Raw genomic sequence first — 19,459 nt, 5'->3', positions numbered from 1 at the left:
TGTAAACGTTTAGTGCTTTATCCACTGCTACCAAACTGAAATATCCCTGTTTTAACATTTAGTTCCAGCATGTTCCACTTTACCTCGAGTGGGCCCCAATGGATGTGTTCTGTACCCCAATCCCAGAAATGAAGAAAGCTGAAAAGAAACAGAATATTGAAGGTAAACAACAAGAGTTGGGACCATTTAAAAGTATATGCGTGAATGTGGATAAAATTAAACAACTTAAAAGATCAATGCAGAACAGAGGCACTTCCTCCCTTCTGTGCCTTGCCGCCTGCACTCCTTTGGCCCATGCAACCTCTCCTGTCCCCTTGCTGCGTGCGCACTCGCCCTTCCTCCCCACGTGCGCGCCCGCCCTCCTGTCTCCTCGCCCTGCTCCCTTCCGTCCCCTCGTCCCGTGCGCCTGCCCTCCCTTCCGTCGGCCCGCCCTTCCATCCCCCTCGCCCCTTCCTCACGCCCCCGCCCGTCCCCTGGTCCTCTTGTCCCTTCACCCCCCCCGCCCCTCCGCCTTCCCTCGCCCCCTCCCTCCACCTCCCAGTAAAACATTTCTCATCTCCATTTATGGACTCTGATGAGGGATGAGAAAAGGTCCAGTACAGTTTACATTCGTGGGCTGGGTGGAAACCTTTGGCGGGCCGGATGCTGGCCCGCGGGCCGTATCTTGGACAACCCTGTTATAGGTGTTACACACTGCAGCCATGGCGCACAATGGCTGTAGGGAATGAATGTTTAAGATGGTGGATGGGGTTCCAATCAAGCCGGCTGCTTTGTCCTAGTTGGTGTTGAGCTTCTTGAGTGTTGTTGGAGCTGCAATCATCCAGGCAAGTGCAGAGTATTCTATCACACTCCTGACTTGTGCCTTGTAGATGGTGTAAAGACTTTGGGGAGTTAGGATGTGAGTCGGTTGCCACAGAATTCCATCCTTTTACCTGTAGCATTTACCTTGTAGCCACAGTATTTATGTGGCTGGTCCAGTTAAGTTTCTGGCCATTGGTGATCCCCAGGATGTTGAAATGCGGGAATCAACGATGGTAATTCTGTTGAATATCAAGGGGAGGTAGTTAGATATTCTCTTGCTGGAAGTGGTTATTGCCTGGCACTTGCTGCTGTTACTTCCTACTTATCAGCCCAAGCCTGAATGTTGTCCCGTCTTGCTGCCTGCTGGCACGGACTGCTTCAGTATCTGCAAATAGAACTGAACATTATGCAAGCATCAGTGAACATCCCCACTTCTGACCTTGTGGTGGAGGGAAGGTTATTGATGAAGCAGCTGGAGATGGTTGGGCTTAGGACACTACCCTGAGGAACTCCTACAGTGAAGTCCTGCGGCTAAGATGATTGGCTTGTAGCAACGACAACCATCTTTCTTTGTGCTAGGTATGTCTCCAGCCAGTGGAGCGCTTCCCCCGATTCCCATTGTCTTGAATTTTACTAGGACTCCTTGATGGCTCAGTCAAATGTTGCCTTGATATCAAGGATAGTCACTCTCACCTCAACTCTGAAATTCAACTCTTTTGTCCATGCTGGAACCAAGGCTGTGATGAGGTCTGAAGCAGAGTGGTCCTGTTGGACCTCAAACTGAGCATTGGTGAACAGGTGAGTGTGCCGCTTGAAAACACTGCTGACCACACCTTCCACCACTTTCCTGATGCTTGAGAGTAGACTGATGGGGCTGTATTGGCTGGATTGAATTTGTCCTACATTTTGTGGACAAGACATATCAGGACAATTTTCCACTTTGTCGTGTAGATGGCTGTACTGTAGCTGCACTGGGAGAGCTTAGCTAGGGGTGTGGCTAGTTCTCAGACACAAGTCTTCAGCACTACAGCCGGGATGTTGTCAGGGCCCATGCCTTTGTATCAAGTCAATCCATCGATTAATTGCAGAAAATAATATCCTAAAAAAGCTGATTTTGATGCAGTGGGTAATGAGGCCTCTATTTCCTATGCTATACTAATTTAGTAAAGGCTATCTCTTTACATTTCTTATTGTGATACTGCCCTTCGAGGTCCTCTAAATGAAGATTGTAAAGCCACCCAGAGAGCCAGTGGCCGGACTTTTACGGCCCCCAAATGAGCTGGTTGGTGGAGGTGCGTAAAATTGAGTTCGATGGTGGGGGGAGGGGGGGGAGGCCGTTCCCAGCCCCGCTGCAATTTTACGTGGGGCAGGGGCGGCGAAAAACTGCCCACCTGCCCCAAGCCAATCAAGGCCCTTGTGGCTAATTAACTGGCACTTAAGAGCCTCCTCCCACTGTTGTGGGTATTTTGCTCTCATTGGCCGGATGGCAAAAGCCTCAAGAACCCCGCCTGGGCTGTGTGTGTTGGGAAGGCCAGGACTGCCCCCAGTGTACAACACTACCGCCCCCCCACCCCACAATGAGCCCCTAACTGACACCCCCCCTCCCCCCCCTTGCCTCGCTGGGGCCCGACCGATTGTACCCGGCAAGGCCCTAAAAACTTGCCTGTCTTCCGGGCCGTCTTTCACCTTGCTTGCGATGGCTGCGCAAAGTCCCAGCAGAGGCCACCGCTCCCAGTGGCGTTGCTGGAACTAAGAGCTGGCCTGCTGGTAGGTTGGCCTCAAGGAGCTGCCCAAGACCAATTAAGGGCCTGGGGAGTGACAAATCCCGGCCTGGCGGCTCACCACCGACTTTTTGTCCAGTGGGCGACCCTCCCGCCCAATGAAAAATTCCAGCCATTGTCATGTGACAGTTCACCAATTAATGCCTCCCATAGGCAGTGCTCTTCTGAGCTTGTGGCTAATAGATATTGTTAGGCCAGATGTGCAGAAGTTTTTCTTTACATCTAGCCAGTGCTTTCCTCAGAGCTCGGAGTAGGCCATTACATCAGTGATGTAGTTGCAGATGACTGACCGGTACCCTATAGTACTACAGTTTAAAACTTTTCTTTACTTTTCATTGGTTGTCCATGATCTGGTGTGATTAGCAAAAGGCTGAAATATGTGCTGTAGTTCTACATCTGATAACATCTTGGTTAGTATTACCTTTAGAGAAAATGCACATTAAGCATCCCCTAACACAATTTCAAATACGAGTGGCGTTTTTGGGTATTTTGTTAATTTTTTAACAAAACATTTGCCATGAAATGACCCTTTATGGTCACAGCCAGCAAAGTAGAAATAATATAAACCATATTTTTGGCTGGTTGACTATAAATGTCATTGTCATGTCCTGAATCTAAACAGTGCTGAGAGGGAAAACAATGTCTAAGGTACAAAATAATTTAGGGGAAAATGGGTAGTTTTTGTTTAGAGAACATTTTCCTTTACATTTTTACCACAAACATTTTTTTTCATTTTCCTTGAATATTTCCATTTAGTTTAGCAATAATCTAGGTTTCACCTTAATAAAACCATGCATAATTTTAAAACAAAATCTGTTTCTGGATGGCCTCGCGGGTAAAGGCATCACTCAGTGTTAAACTGTACAGACAATAGATCCCAGATTTATTTTCTAAATCAAATCTCCTTGAAGAAGTTATAATTGGCTTCAGTATCTGTCCTAGGGAGGTTAAGTTACATATGGTTCCTACAAAGGATTGCAGTGGAGTGACTCCTGTTGGAAACAGTGTGAACATGGATAATGGACCCTTAAATCTTGTTGCCTGTGACAAAATGGATAACCTTAAGTTTGATGTGACATGTTACATTACTTACATTTCTGCTTACCTTTTGTAGCACTGTATATGATGTCAAAAAGATGTATTGTTATTTGATATCTAGGTTCTCCATGCTTCCACAATATATGAAAGGGCCATCTGATATCCAAATTTTAAGTTCGTGGTGTGTCATGTGGTTGTCGCTCCAAGCTCTCCTCACTGAGTTTTGCAAAGTACTCTTGAGTTCTTTTCCTTTCCATTTCCATTTTCTTTTCTATTTTCAATACTTTTTTCATGTAACCCTCATCTTCCAGTTTTCCCGATAACATCTCCATAGCCATCTTACTGTCCTCTATCTCATCTTCCTTTAATGTTACATATTTTGTGCCCTTTCTTGCCGTAGTTATATTTGTCCTATTTCCTTCAGTAATCTAATAAGCACGGAACGTGAGTTTAGGCTACGTTAGGTCCTCAGCATGAAATTCTTGTTTGTGCCATCTTGGTTTTAAGCAAAACGAAAAGCATAATGATTTAAGTACCTTACTGGGTTTTGGTTGTTCGTGGGAGAAGCATGGCAAGCTTTGGAAAGGTTGGTGGAAGTTTGCCACTGTGTAACCTATTCAAAATCATGCAGAAAAAGAATTGGAAAATGATCTTGATTGTTCTGATAGTGATTTGAGCGTTTCAAATATCCAGGTAGATATTGCACTCACTGCTATGGAAAGTATTTAGAATTTGGATTTATTTAATCCAACTCATTCCTTTTTAAAAATAAATGTTGCAGAATACATGGACTGTGTTGATGAGTGTGCTCCACTCCCAACAACAGGTTAGATCTTGAATCTTGAGCAAGTATTGTGAATGAGCAATTGTTGTGATCCCATTTCATTGCACTTAGTATCAGAAGGTATAGCAGATATTGTGGTACAAGATTTGCATGAAGAAGAATTTTACTTCTCAAAGGATTTTGTACCAATTGCTCTGGAGGTTTTTGTAGTACAGATCATGGAAAAATACATATCGTAATGTTTGCCCTATAATAACTTACAATCAGTAACTTTCCCTTTTGATCTAACTTTTAATTTAGACAATGTCTTTCACTCCTATCTTGGAAAACATGCTACATCGAAGCTTTTTTTAAAAGTGGTGTCCTTGTTCAGAAAATATTCTGTAACTTTTATTATATAATCTTAAAGCATCCAAAGAATAGTTGGGATCACCTGAGAAAATGAGGGAAGAAACAAAGTCTGTGTTGTCCAACATGACACAATGCTTACTGTGCAAGCAGTACATATGACTGCATTGTATTAGTGACAGGCTAACACTTGTCCATGTTCTCCTCTTTCTTCTTCAAGGACATGACTCATTTTGAACTTCCATGGTTATTTTCATACATATATAAGGCTGCGACAGTGGCCTTTGGGGGAGGTGAGCCTTGAGCTTTGAGAATGAAAGCAGCAATGCCAATCTGGCTACTAGTCACCAGGGAGCTATTATCTTACTGTGCTGAGACCCAGGCCCTGTGATAATGAACTTCGGGGGAATGCTTAGCGAAGGCTGCAGTTCACTGATAATAGCTTTTGTTGTGCAGGATGTGCTTTGCATGCAGAAAGCCTCAGAATTTTGTAACTCAAGAATAATGTAACTGCTTTTTGCTTTGCATGGCTGCATTTTATCATGTGAGCCACAGATGGAGATGCATTTAAATCTTTTTGCTGATGGATTAACTGTCAATGATTTATTAATTTCCCCCGAGTTGACAGAACCCTTACTTCATTTAAGCAAATAAAATATTTTAATTTTTCTTTTTACTTGAAACAAATAGAAGAAATTAAAAACACCTCAGCATTAAAATAAATCTTTTTTATGTGCAGATTTTTAACAGCATTACTATGTTACGTGAAAAAGTGATTAATTTTGATGGATATTACAAGTGTTAAGAGCATTTGCTTAGGGGGGATACTGCCTCTGAATATTTTTCTTTTGTAGATAAAGCTCTATACACTCCAAGAAAGTGAATATTTTAATTTTCATTAAACATTATCGTGTTATCAAATGCCTTGACAAGGTCATGCAGTGATGTAGGTTATCAACATATGTGTGGTTTTATGATTATAGTGATACCTCACAAGCAGAATTGATTCACTCAGGTTCACCAACCCCTACACTGTTTGTATTTGAAATATACCATATAACATATATTTTTACTTTATGAAGTTAACTTGTATTTGTTTTTCACATTCATTAATAAGAGGAAGTATTCCTTTTTGAATAACGCAAGTATGAGTTATTTTGAACACGAGATTAAAAAGGCAATTGAAGTTTACTGTTTAACTGTAATGCTTGTGTTTTTTGTTGCTACTTTTTCTTCATTAATGCTTTTAGGTTTCCTTTTTTAGGTAGATGTAAGATACCAAGAATGAGTTATGCTATGAAGACTTTGCCATATGTTGCACGCCTGTTTGAGCCTTGAGATATTGAGACGCTTCTGGACCTTCATGCCCTAGGGTCGTGAATCTTGATTCTTAGCTTTGAGATGATAAAGATGGTGGTCAGTCCAACCGTAGGCACCACACATGGCTTTCGTTACATGCGCATCCTGCCTCGGTCTGATGATGACATATATCGTTAGGTGCATCCAAAATGTCTTGTTGCAGTTAGGGAGGTAGAAAACTGTGTTGGTGGTTAAGAGCTCATGCTCAGCACACATCTTCAGCAAGAGGAGACCATTGTTGTTGCAGCTGCCAACCTTGTTTTTTATGATGACCCCTTCCCATGCATGGTGATCTTCAACAACTCGTATTGAAGTCACCAACAATGATTAGCTTGTCTGATTTTGGCACAGCAATCAAGGAGTGGAGGTCATCATAAGGATAAACAAGGTGTACAAAGAATTGGGAGAGACAGATAGCACTAGAGTAAGAAATAGTAAGATTTTGGGTGGGGTCATAGTGTAAATTAGGTTTACAGTGCTTGTATGTAAATGCAAAAGCGTGGTAAATATGATTGGTGAGCTGCAGGCACAGATAACCACATGGGAAAGAAAGGAGGAGGGGTAGGAGTATTGATTAAAGATAATATTACAGTGCTGGAGAAAGAGGATGTCCTAGATGAGTCTAGGACTGAATCTATTTGGTTAGAGTTAAGAAACAGTAGAGAGGTACCATTACACTACTGGATGTATTCTGTAGGCCACCAGGTATTGGGAAAAATACAGAGAGGTGCAAAAGCTATAGTGATATTGGGTGACTTAATTATCCTACTATAGACTGGAATAGTAATAGTGTAAAGGGCAGAGAGGGGGAGGAATTTCTGAAGTGTGTTCAGAAGAATTTTCTTGATCAGTATGTTTCCAGTCCAACGAAGAAGGAGGCATTGCAGGATCTGGTTTTGGGAAATTAGTTGGATCAAGTGTTAGTAGGGGAACATTTAGGGATCAGTGATCGTAAGGTTTAGACCAGCTATAGAAAAGGATAAGGAGCAATCGAGAGTAAAAATACTTAATTGGAGGACGGCCAATTTCAGTGGGGTGAACGGATCTGGTCCAGGTAAATTGGAATCAGAGAATGGCAGGCAAAACCATAATGTAACAATGGGTTTCCTTTAATGGTGAGATAGTTCAGATGCAGTCAAGGTACAGGTACATTCTCATGACGAAGAAAGGTAGGGCAAACAAAACCAGAGCTTGGACAAGCATGGATTAGTTAAAGCCAGCATGGATTTGTTGAAGTAAAATTGTGTTTAACTAACTTGATTGAGTTTTTTGATGAGGTAATAGAGATGTTTGATGAGTCTGATGTGTGCATGGACTTTCAAAAGACATTTGATAAAGTGCCACATGGTAGGCTTGCCAGCAGAGTTGAAGCGCATAGAATAAAAGGGACATTGGCAGCATGGACACAAAGTTGGCTGAAGGAAGCAGAGTAGTGCTGAATGATTGTTTTGGGGACTGGAGGAAGGTATACAGTGGGGTTCCTGAGGGGTCTGTATGAGGACACTGCTTTTCTTGATATTTATTAATAACTTAGACTTTGGTGTACCGGGCACAATTTAAAAATTTGCAGATGACACAAAACTTGGAAGTATTGTGACCTGTGAGGAGGCTCGTGATAGACGTCAAGAGACATAAACAGGCTGGTGGAATGGGCGGACACACGGCAGATGAAATTTAAGGCAGAGAAGTATGAAGTGATTCATTTTGGTAGGAAGAATGAGGAGAGGCAATATAAATGAAATGGTTCAGTTCTAAAGGGGGTGCAGGAATAAAGAGACCTGAGAGTATATAGCCACAAATCATTGAAGGTGGCAGGGCAGGCTGAGAAAATGGTCATATGAGATCCTGGGCTTTATAAATAGAGGCACAGAGTACAAAAGCAAGGAAGTAATGATATAAAACACTGATTCAGCCTTAACTGGAATGTTGTCCGGAATTTTACGTTGGATGGGAGGTCTCTACCACTGGCCAGAAAGTTGGTGGCGAGCCTGGCTCTGCTGTGCCTGGGGAACCAAGCTGGGATTTTTCACTCTCCAGGCTCTTAGTTGGTCTTGGGTGGGACTTCCACCTCCTTAAGGCAGGAGGTCCTGCCAAATGGAGCTGCTGGCCAGTTAGTGGGAGCGGTGGCCACTGCTGGGACTACCAGCCGTCGGAGGGTGCCTGATCAGGAGGGCCCCCCAGCCTGCAACAAGGCCGCCTGGTTTTAACAGGCAGGGTTCTTGAACCCTTTGCCGTTCAGCCGCTGAGGGTAAAATACCCGCAGCGCCAGGAGCAGGCCCTTAAGTGGCAATTAATTGGCCACTTAAGGGCCTTGATTGGCCTGTGGTTGGGGGGGGGGGGGGGGGTGGTGGCTGGGGTGGTGGGAGGGCTGTTACTCATTGCCGTCGCCCTGCATAAAATTGCGCATATACATTGTACAGCGGTTGGGAACGGCATTGAGTCCAGTTCTGGGCAAGGTGGAAAGGCTTTAGAGAGCGTGGTTCCGGGGATGAGAGTCTTTAGTTATGAAGATAGATTGGAAAAGCTGGGGTTGTTCTTGAAGAGAAGATTGAGAGGAGATTTGATAGAAGTGTTCAAAATCATGAGGGGTCTAGACAGAGTAGATAAAACATTGGTGGAAGGGTCAAGAATCAGAGGACACTGATTTAAGGTGAATGGCCAAGAACCAACGATGACGTGAGGAAAAACCTTTTTACCTAGCAAGTGGTTAGGATCTGGAATGTGCTACATGAGAGTGTGGTGGAGGCATAATCGTGGCTTTCAAAAGGAAATTGGATAATTATCTGAAAAAATTTGCAGGGCCAAGGGGAAAGAGCGGGGAGTGGGACGAGCTGCGTTACTCTTACAGGGAGCTGGCATGGGCTCAATGGGCTTAATGGCCTGCTTCTGTGCTGTAACCTTGCTATGATTATAAGGTCTCTCAAAACTACAAGTCTCACTTAATCCATTTCAGCTGAGGATAGCAGAGTCCACCTGTGTGTCCTCCGGTTGTGATTACTTTCGTGTGAGACGATACAGAAGAATGATTCAAGAAAATGAAAATTATATTCAAGTAGCCATAAGTTCCAATATATCCTTAAAATCTTGAATCAGATAAAGAATCCTGTAGTGTAATTACTCAAGAGGTTTAGTTAATGCCTGAAGACCATACTTGTTTTTTTAATGAAAGTTGCAAGCATTGAAATTGGCATTAAAAGTGCATATAGATACTAGTCTGATTTTGAAAGAAGCACTCTTGTGTTTGCGCACTCATCAGTGAAGATCTGTGCAATTATGGAATTGAAGGAGAGCTGTTTGCAGTGGAGTTTTGTTGAGAGCTTGTTACATGGAGTAGTCTTGCTTGGTTTTGGGAGAGGGGACAAGACCCAGTAACACAAAGAATTGGAAAAGGAATTTAGGGAAAACAATATGGTGAACTGATCATTAAAGGTCACCTGTCTTTCCATCTTAACATTAATCAGACTTGAATCTGTATTCGATTAGTCTCAATGATAATGGTTAGAGAGTTTTCATAGTTGTTGGAGTAGCTGATGAGTCTTTATCAGATCTCTTAGTCAAAAGATGACTTTGCACTTGAGAAGGCAATTCAGATCGTATGACAGGCAGAAGTCCAAGACAAAATCGAGACATTCTGCGTGCTGAAGAGAAGCCTTGGATTAGAAGAAATCCAATGACTGTCTCTGTCTTTGGCTTCAAGACTACAATCTATAGAGAAGAAATCTCACACTGGTGCGAAGGTGCATGATGCAAGGAAACCATGTCAGCGCTGTGGAGCCAGGAAGACCCACAGATGGGAATAGTGTCCTACTAGTAAAGTGGAATGTTTCAACTAAAAAGACAGGCCATTTTGGAAAAATGTGCCAGAGCAAGACGTCTTCGCTCAAAGCAAAAGACCTTCACACAAAGAGAGGTGAATGAAGTGCATCAACTTCCAGCAGAAAAGGAACCAGGAGATTTCCTAGGAGAAATTCATGACCCAGATCAAGGATTTTGAACGGTGGACATCTTTGTAAATGGACATCCAAAGAATTTCATATCGGACAGAGGTGCTAGTGTCACAGTTCTTTTAGACCATTAGTCATGGTTGATGGGACATTGCCTTCAACTCGCAGACACACAGTTGCATAGCCCACGCGAGACCCAACTGAAAGTTAAGCATAAGCTTCAAGCAGCTCTCCAATATAGAGGGAGACAAATTATGGATACCCTATCTGTCTTGCAAAGCCAAGAATTTTCTCAGTTAAGCAGAAAAGCGTGCTTAGACCTGCATCTGATCAGGAATATTGATGAAGGCAAACAGCCACAGGTAAACAGTTACTTTCAAGCAGACTATCCCAAACTTTTCTCAGGTCTAGGAAGACTCAAGAGATCCCAGACCAGTATGTATCTTTACTCCCAGAAAGATATCACACTCGTTGATGGACCAAGTTCAAGACCAGCTGGAAGAGATTACCAGGATGGGAGTCATTTCTTCTGTTGCGAAACTAGTGGAGTGGTGTTCGGCTATGGTTCCAGTCCCAAAACAAAATGGTACTCTTCGTATCTGCGGATTTAACGCAGCTTAACAAAGCAGTGGTGTGGGAAATACATCCAATGTCCACAGTGGATGACAGTTTGGCAAACTTGTCTCAGAGCATCATAATTACCAAACTCTATGCCAATAGTGGGTTTTGGCAGATTCCCTTAGACGAGACCTCAAGATTACTAACCACCTTTATAACCGCATTCGGAAGGTTTTGTTTCAATCGATTTCCGTTTGGGATAACTTCCGCACCAGAGATCTTGCAGAGGTCTGTGTCTAACAGGGGCTCAAGGGAGTTATTTGTCACATGGATGTCATCCTGGTACATGGGCAGTCAGTAAATGAACATGACCAAAGAGTTAGAGCAGTTTTACAACAGCTTCAAGAAGTAGGGCTATCACTAAACAAGAAGTACGAATTCTTCAAGAAATCAGTTCATTTCTTGGGATACAGTAAGATTCTTGGAGGCATTTTTGTGATCTCATCCAACAAAGATACGAAAGGTTTATGGTATGTCTCGATGATGATTTAATGACAGACCCACAGAAGACACAAACCATTACAGAATTCCCTACTCCTGCCTTCATTCAACAGCTCCAAAGATTCCTTGGAATGGTGAATTTGTTAGCCAAATTTCTACCTCATTTAGTGCAGGTAACAGAACCACTAAGGCACCCTCAAAAAAGATCAAGCGTGGTGTTCGATTTCACATCAAGAACAAGCATTCCAGAAGATTGAAGAAATGTTCATATCGCTGGGCATTTTGGTACACTATAACCCTACACTACCAACAACAATAGCTGCAGATGCCTCCCTCCACAGGGTTAGGGACAGTCCTTTTCCAGGAGCAACCTGATGGTTCTCGCAGGCCAATATACTGCGCATCTGGAGCTTTGAGACAAATACAGCATGTGGTAATTGAAAAAGAAGCACTTGCCGTCAGATTGGCATGCGAGAAGTTTTCTTATTACATTGTTGGATTGAGAGTCATCATCGAGACAGACCATAAACCTTTCGTTTCTTTGTTGGATGAGAAGGAGATCGTAAAATTGCCTCCAAGAATCTAAAGATTTTGTTAAAAATTGATTAGATATATGTATGAGACCGTATATGTCCAGGGAACGATGCAAACGTTCGCTGATACGCTGTCAAATGCGACAGTAGACCATCTCTCTCCCCCTCACTCTCGCTTTTCCACCCCCCCACCCCCAGGTCCGTGTGCCCCCCCCATCTGTCTCTCTCTCCCCCACCCCCCCATCCATCTCTGTGTCCCTCTCTTCCTTTCCCCCCCCCCCCCCACCCCCTCCGTGCCGACAGTTGCAGGGAACAGGAGTGCTCAGCACATCAGCTTTGTGGTTGGTCAGTTTTTTTCTAAAAATCATGCTGAGTTTCGCAGCTGACGGGCACTGATATCGGGAACAATAGTTTCCGAACTGCGGGCAGATTCAGGGGTTTCTGGTGGCCTTTTTAAAAACAAGTTTGATAAACCCAAATGTCAGAAGTTGGGAAACTGCTGTTAACACTCTCATGCAGCACCTGTCAGCTGTGAAACTGACTTGCGAATTTTTTAAAAAGCCGGTCTGAAAGATGATAATGGGGTATTTCTTATCTCTGTCATCTCTGAAATGCACCCGCAGGCTGGATGGAAACCTTTGGCAGGCCATATGCTGGACACCGCTGTTACAACTTAAGGTGAATAAGATTTGGCGCAAGAATGTAGGCTCTAGAGCTTCTGGTGCAAAAATCAATTAGACAATCAATTCCATACTTACGAATGAACACTTTAATCAAAGCATGTCATCAACAAAAACAAAGAGTTGATTTGAATCTGTCTATCCTGAATTTACTGTTATTTTGGCGAAGTAAGTGTTGAATGATAGCAATAGGAAAATGCCAAATTAAGAATGAATGCATTAAAATAAGCTTTTTATATTTTATAGAAGATCAAAGTAACCAAGCAAAGGATGAAAATGAAGCAGATGATTCAAGTGAGGATGAGGAAGAATGTATTCCAGGATGCACTTTATTTGTGAAAAATTTAAACTTTTTAACAACCGAAGAAACTCTGATGAAGGTATGTGTTCTTTCAGGTTCCTAAAGGTGGAGTTAATAGGCCAGTGTTAGTAGAGTTTTGCGCTGGAACTTGTTCCACGTGCTTGAATGCCAAGTTTCTTGGCGGGATACTAGAGGTCCAAGGCATACTCATATAGCAACCTGCTGATTTCCATGTTTCACTGTGTGTGCAGTTTCTGGAAGTTATTGCCCAATTTGCAGTTTAATAACGGTGAACGCTGATGGCCTCACTATTATTTATACTGCAAAGTATATTGTCATTGTTATTGCTGTTATTATGTGGCAGTACAGTTAATCTAGTTTGATTTTACATTTCAGCGTTGGCAAATGAGCTCTGAAATTTGGATGTAAGTTCCTGTCAGCAGGAAAACATAAATGGCATTGTGGAAATTCTGGGCCAATGTATCTTGGTTTCTCATTGTATTAGACTTGATGGGAGAAAAGGAAGGAATTCTGGGATGTTTAAACAATAACATTTCTTCCAATTTGTAATGAATATTCTCCATCTCAGTTGAGCATTAAGTGGTAATTAATTCTTCTAAGTCCTGAGTATCTGCTTAACTGCGTGGAAACTGACTAACTTCGTAGTATTGCTACGATGTTTATGGTATGTGTTGGTAAACCTTTGGATTGGAACTTCAACTTATAGGGAGACAGTGAAATTGAGTTAATTGAATTGCTGAGCATAATAATTCTCTGACAACATTACAGAATATTCGTCCTTTTTCCATTCAGTCAAATATTCATACTGGCTGTACAAAAGCAGTAACATTTAACATCAATAGAATTTGGAGCAGAGAAGATTTCCTCTGCTGTTTGTAGGGTCACCTCAACCTATCCATGGGAATATTATGTCTGTTAAAGGTATGTTCAATATGTCAGTGAAGCTTGAAACTCTTCAGATGGCATAATCTGCATCATAGAAATCATAGAAATTTACAGCATGGAATGCTGCCATTTATCCCATCTTGTCATGCCAGCCGAAGTAGCCATCCCGCCTAATCCCACTTTCCAGCTCTTAGTCCATAGCCCTGTAGGGTTACGGCACTTCAAGCGCATATCCAAGTGCTTTTTAAATGTGAGGGTTTCTGCCTCTACCACCCTTTCAGGCAGTGAGTTCCAGATCACCACCTGGGTGAAAAGATTTTCCCTCGAATCCCCTCTAAATCTCCTACCTCTTAACTCAGCTCTATGCCCCTTGGTTATCCACTCTGTCTAGATCCCTCATAATTTTATACAGTTCAGTTGAGGTTTTCAGTCTGCCTCCTCTGTTCTTTAAAAACAAAAACCCTAGTCTATCCAATCTTTCTTCAACTAAAATTCTCCAGTCCAGACAACATTCTCATAAATCTCCTTTGTAACCTCTTAGTGCAATTACGTCTTTCTGGAAGCTTTAACATAGAGTCATTTACGGCACAGAAGGAGGCCATTCAACCCATCAAGTCCAAGCTGGCTCTCCACTGAGCTATCCAGTCAGTCCCACTCCCCCGCTCGATCCCCATAGCCCTGCAAGTTTATTTCCTTCAAATGGTCATCCAATTTTCTTTTGAAGTCAGTGATTGTCTCCGTTTCCACTACCCTTGTGGGCGGCGAGTTCCTGGTTATTACCACCCGCTGCATAAACAAAAATAGTTCTTTCCCATATTCCCCTTGGATCTCTTGCCCAAAACCTTCAATCTGTGTTCTCTAGTCCTTGTACCATTAGTTAATGGGAACAGTTTATCTAGCACTTTGATAATCCTGTACACCTCTATTAAATTACCTACGACAATTGCAGCTCTGCACTTTTCTGCTTCCTCCTATATAGTCCCATGCCCATTGGTACCATGGTCTGTACTGCACCCCTTCATGGTTTTTTAAAATTCTTTCGTGGGATGTGGGCATCGCTGACAGGCCAGCATTTGTTCCTATTTCCTAATTGCCCTTAACCTGAGTGGCTTGCTCGGCCATTTCAGAGGGCAGTTACGAGTCAACCACATTGCTGTGGGTCTGGAGTCACATGTAGGCCAGACCAGGTAAGGATGGCAGATTTCCTTCCCTAAAGGAAGGAAATTAGTGAACCAGATGGGTTTTTATGACAATCAGTGGTAGTTTCGGGGCACCATTACTGAGACTAGCTTTCAATTCCAGATTTTTTATTAAATAATTCAATTTCAATTCCACCAGCTGCTATGATGGGGTTTGAACCAGTGTCCCCAGGGCTTATCCTGGGCCTCGGGATTACTAATCTAGTGACATTATCAGCACACTGTCATCTCCCAGGTGTTGTCATTCCCAGCAGACTCCAAACCTGAGTACTGCTTTGAGAGAAACACATCCCGAAGACTCCTGCACTTCTTGCCGCTTCCTATTCTTCCAGATGGCCACCCACCGACTATCTGGAACTCCTACTGCCTTTGGGGTGACCATCTCCTGGAATATACGATCTAGGAAACTCTCCTGCTCCCTGATGCACCACAGTGATTCCAGCTGCCCCTCCAGCTCGGAAATCTTGAGCCTGAGCTGAAGACCGGAGCGGCAGCAGGCGGACCTGGGACGAGGTGGATCCGGAGCGGGACCTGTATAAAGAGAGAGCGGGGCTCGAGGCTCTTGCCTTCCTGAAGACCGGAGCGGCGGCAGTCGGCAGGCTCTCTCTGTGTCTCCGCACACTGAGTTTCAGAAGGGGTAAAAACAGACTTAGTGATATCACAGGAAATCTGTAAGCTGATTGGTTGGGTAAGTAACAGCTGTTAGTGCATGTGAATAGCTTAAAAAAAATCAGGGGAGAGAACGTTGTTTTTTAAAAAAAAAAAGTGATAAGGTTAGTACTACTAAAGTGTGTTTTTTTATTAATTAGTATAATTTATTAATAATTACTAGTAATTATTAAGAATATTTTACATAGTAAGCAGTAGTTTTTATGGAATCAAGGTCCCTAGTGTAAATCTCTAATTTTTGAGTAATTTAAGGGAGTAAATTAAGGGCAAATCATGGCAGGGCAGCTCAGCAACGTGGAGTGCTCCTCCTGTGCAATGTGGGCAGTCAGGGACATAGAACCATAGAAAATAGCAGCAAGAGTAGGCCATTCGGCCCTTCGAGACTGCTGCACCATTCATCATGATCATAGCTGATCGTTCAACTCAACCTCTTGCTGCTTTCGCCCCATACCCTTTGATCCCTTTAGACCCAAGAGCTATATCTAACTCCTTTTTGAAAACATACAATGTGTTGGCCTCAACTGCTTTCTGTGGTAGCGAATTCCACAGGTTCACCACTCTCTGGGTGAAGAAATTGCTCCTCATCTCAGTCCTGAAAGGTTTACCCCGTATCCTTAGACTATGACCTCTGGTTCTGGACTCCCCCACCATCGGGAACATTCTTGCGGCATCTACCCTGTCAAGTCCTGTTAGAATTTTACAGGTTTCTATGAGCTCCCCCCTCACCCTTCTGAACTCCAGCGAATATAATCCTTACCGACTCAATCTCTCCTCATACATCAGTCCCGCCATCCCAGAAATCAGTCTGGTAAACCTTCACTGCACTCCCTCTATAGCAGGAACATCCTTCCTCAGATAAGGAGACCAAAAGTGCACACACTATTCCAGGTGGCCTCACCAAGGCCCTGTATAATTGCAGCAAGACATCCCTGCTTCTGTACTCGAATCCTCTCGCTGTGAAGGCCAACATACCATTTGCCTTTTTTTACCGCCTGTTGCACCTGCACTCTTACCTTTGGCGACTGGTGTACGAGAACACCCAGATCTCGCTGCATATTCCCCTCTCTCAGTTTATAGCCGCTCAGATAAATCAGCCTTTCTGTTTTTGCTACCAAAGTGGATAGCCTCACATTTATCCACATTATACTGCATCTACAATGCATTAGCCCACTCACTCAACTTGTCCAAATTACCCTGAAGACACTCTGCATCCTCCTCACAACTTACCCTCCCACCCAGTTTTGTGTCATCTGCAAATTCGGAGATATTACATTTAGTTCCCTTATCTAAATCATTAATGTATATTGTGAATAGCTGGAGTCCCAGCACAGATCCCTGCAGTACCCCACTAGTCACTGCCTGCCATTCGGAAAAAGACCCATTTATCCCTACTCTTTGTTTCTTGTCCGCCAACCAATTTTCTATCCATCGCAATGCACTACCCCCAATCCCATGCGCTTCAATTTTACATGCTAATCTCTTATGTGGGAGTTTGTTGAAAGCCTTCTGAAAGTCCAAATAAACCACATCCACTGGCTTCCCTTCATCAACTCTACTAGTTACATCCTCAAAGAATTCTAGTAGATTTGTCAAGCATGATTTCCCTTTCGTAAATCGATTGCTGACTCTGCCCGATTCGACCACTGTTCTCTAAGTGCTCTGCTATAAAATCTTTGATAATGGACTCTAGAATTTTCCCCACTACCGACGTCAGGCTGACTGTTCCAGAGTCTATAGAATCTTGGAAGATGACTACCAATGCATCCAGGGCCACTTCCGTAAGTAGTCTGGGATGCATACCATCAGGCCCTGGAGATTTATCGACCTTCAATCCCATCAATTTCCCCAACACCATTTCTCTACTAATACTGATTTCTTTCTGTTCCTCTCTCTCACTAAGACCCTGTTCCCCAACATTTCTGGTATGATATTTGTGTCCTCCTTGTGAAGACAGAACCAAAGTATGCATTTAGTTGGTCAGCCATTTCTTTATTCCCCATAATAAATTCCCTTGTTTCTGACTGTAAGGGACCTACATTTGTCTTCACCAATCTTTTTCTCTTCACATACCTATAGAAACTTTTATGTTCCCCGCAAGCTTGCTCTCGTACTCTATTTTCCCCTTTTTAATCAATCCCTTGGTCCTCCTTTGCTGAATTCTAAACTGCTCCCAATCCTCAGGTCTGTTGTTTTTCCTGGCAAATTTATATGCTTCTTCCTTGGATCTAATGTTATTTCTAATTTCCCTTGTAAGCAATGGTTTGGCTACCTTTCCCGTTTTTCTTTTGCGCCAGACAGGGATAAACAATTGTTGCAGTTCATCCACGCGCTCTTTAAACATTTGCCATTGCCTATCCACCGTCATCCCTTTAAGTAACGTTTCCCAATCTGTCATGGCCAACCCGCGCCTCATACCTTCGTAGTTTCCTTTACTAAAATTCAGGAAACTTGTCTCAGAATCAACTACGTCACTCTCCATCTTGATGCTATCATGTTATGGTCGCTCATCCCCAAGGGGTCTCGCATCACTAGATTGTCAATTATTCCTCTCTCATTACACAATGCCCATTTTAGGATGGCCTGTTCTCTAGTTGGTTCCTCAACGTATTGGTCCAGAAAACCATCCACTCTATGGAGTGTATATGGAATTCCTCCTCTATGGTATTGTGACGAATTTGATTTGCCCAATCTATATGCAGATTAAAGTCACCCATAATTACAGACACCCATAATTAAAGATGTTCCTTTATCGCATGCATCTCTAATTTCCTGTTTAATGCCATTCCCAACATTACCACTACAGTTTGGAGGTCTGTATACAGCCCTCACTAACGTTTTTTGCCCCTTAGTGTTTCTCAGCTCTACCCATACAGATTCCACATTGTCAGAGCTAATATCTTTCCTCACTATTGTGTTAATTTTCTCTCTAACCAGCAATGCAACTCCCCCTGCCATTTTAGTTTAAACCCTCCCCAACCACTCTAGCAAATACTCCCCCTAGGACATCAGTCCCGGTGCTGCCCAGGTGTAACCCGTCCAGTTTGTACTGGTCCCACCTCCCCCAGAACCGGTCCCAATGCCCCAGGAATCTAAAACCCTCCCCTTTACACCATCTCTTGAGCCACGTATTCATCCGATACATTCTGCTATTTCTACTCTGACTTGCACGTGGCACTGGTAGTAATCCTGAGATCACTACCTTTTGAGGTCCTACTTTTCAACTTACTTCCTAGCTCCCTATATTCTGCTTTTAGGACTTCATTTTTTTCACCTATGTTGTTTGTACCAATGTGTACCACGACCACTGGCTGCTCACACTCCCCCTTCAGAATATCCTGTAACCGCTCTGAGACATCCTTCACCCTAGCACCAGGGAGGCAACATACCATCCACTTCCAGTGTCCAGGGCGAACATGTGTGCAGGAAGTGTCTCCAGGCGCAGCTACTCGAAATCCGTGTTTCGGATCTGGAGCGGTGGCTGGTGACACTGTGGAGCATCCGTGATGCTGAGATCATAGTTGATAGCATGTACAGGGAGGTGGTCACACCGCAGGTAAAGACTGCTCAGGCAGAAAGGGAATGGGTGACCGCCAGGCAGGTAGTGCAGGAGTCCCCTGGGTCCATGTTCCTCTCGAACAGATATTCGGCTTTGAATACTGTTGGGGGAAGATAGCTTCTCGGGAATGCAGCAAGAGCCAAGTCTGTGGCATCACGGGTGGCTCAACTGCACAGGAGGGGAGGAGAAAGAGTGTGAGAGCTTTAGTGAAAGGGGATTCTATTGTAAGAGATACAAATAGGAGTTTCTGTGACTGCAAACGTGACTCCAGGCTGGTTTGTTGCCTCCCTGGTGCTCGGGTCAAGGATGTCATGGAGCGGCTGCAGGACATTCTGAAGGGGGAGGATGAACAGTCAGAGGTCATGGTACACATTGATACCAACGATATATTTAGAAAGAGGGATGAGGTCCTGCACCAAGAATTTAGGGAACTAGGTAGCAGATTAAAAAGTAGGACCTCAAAGGTTGTAGTCTCTGGATTACTCCTGGTGCCACATGCTC

At 43.5% G+C, this 19,459-nt stretch overlaps 1 protein-coding gene across 10 annotated transcripts in view; it reads left to right on the top strand.

Moving 5' to 3' along the window:
* Window positions 1–19,459, top strand: part of rbm19 (RNA binding motif protein 19) — a 308,924-nt gene that overhangs the window by 42,948 nt on the left and 246,517 nt on the right. For all 10 annotated transcript variants that reach the window (XR_010977276.1, XR_010977275.1, XR_010977274.1 and 7 more), the window contains exons 16-17: window positions 63–162; window positions 12,574–12,707. Coding sequence is in view for 5 of the 10 variants with exons in the window: in XM_068055148.1 (XP_067911249.1) it covers window positions 63–162; window positions 12,574–12,707 (234 nt within the window). In the remaining 5 variants the exon portion in view is untranslated. The remainder of the gene's footprint in view (window positions 1–62; window positions 163–12,573; window positions 12,708–19,459) is intronic.

The sequence above is a fragment of the Heterodontus francisci genome, chromosome 23 (assembly GCF_036365525.1).
Source record: "Heterodontus francisci isolate sHetFra1 chromosome 23, sHetFra1.hap1, whole genome shotgun sequence".
In the NCBI taxonomy this organism is placed as follows: Eukaryota; Metazoa; Chordata; class Chondrichthyes; order Heterodontiformes; family Heterodontidae; genus Heterodontus; species Heterodontus francisci.
Note: the sequence above shows the minus strand (reverse complement) of the source record. Positions and strands in the feature narration are given on the sequence as shown.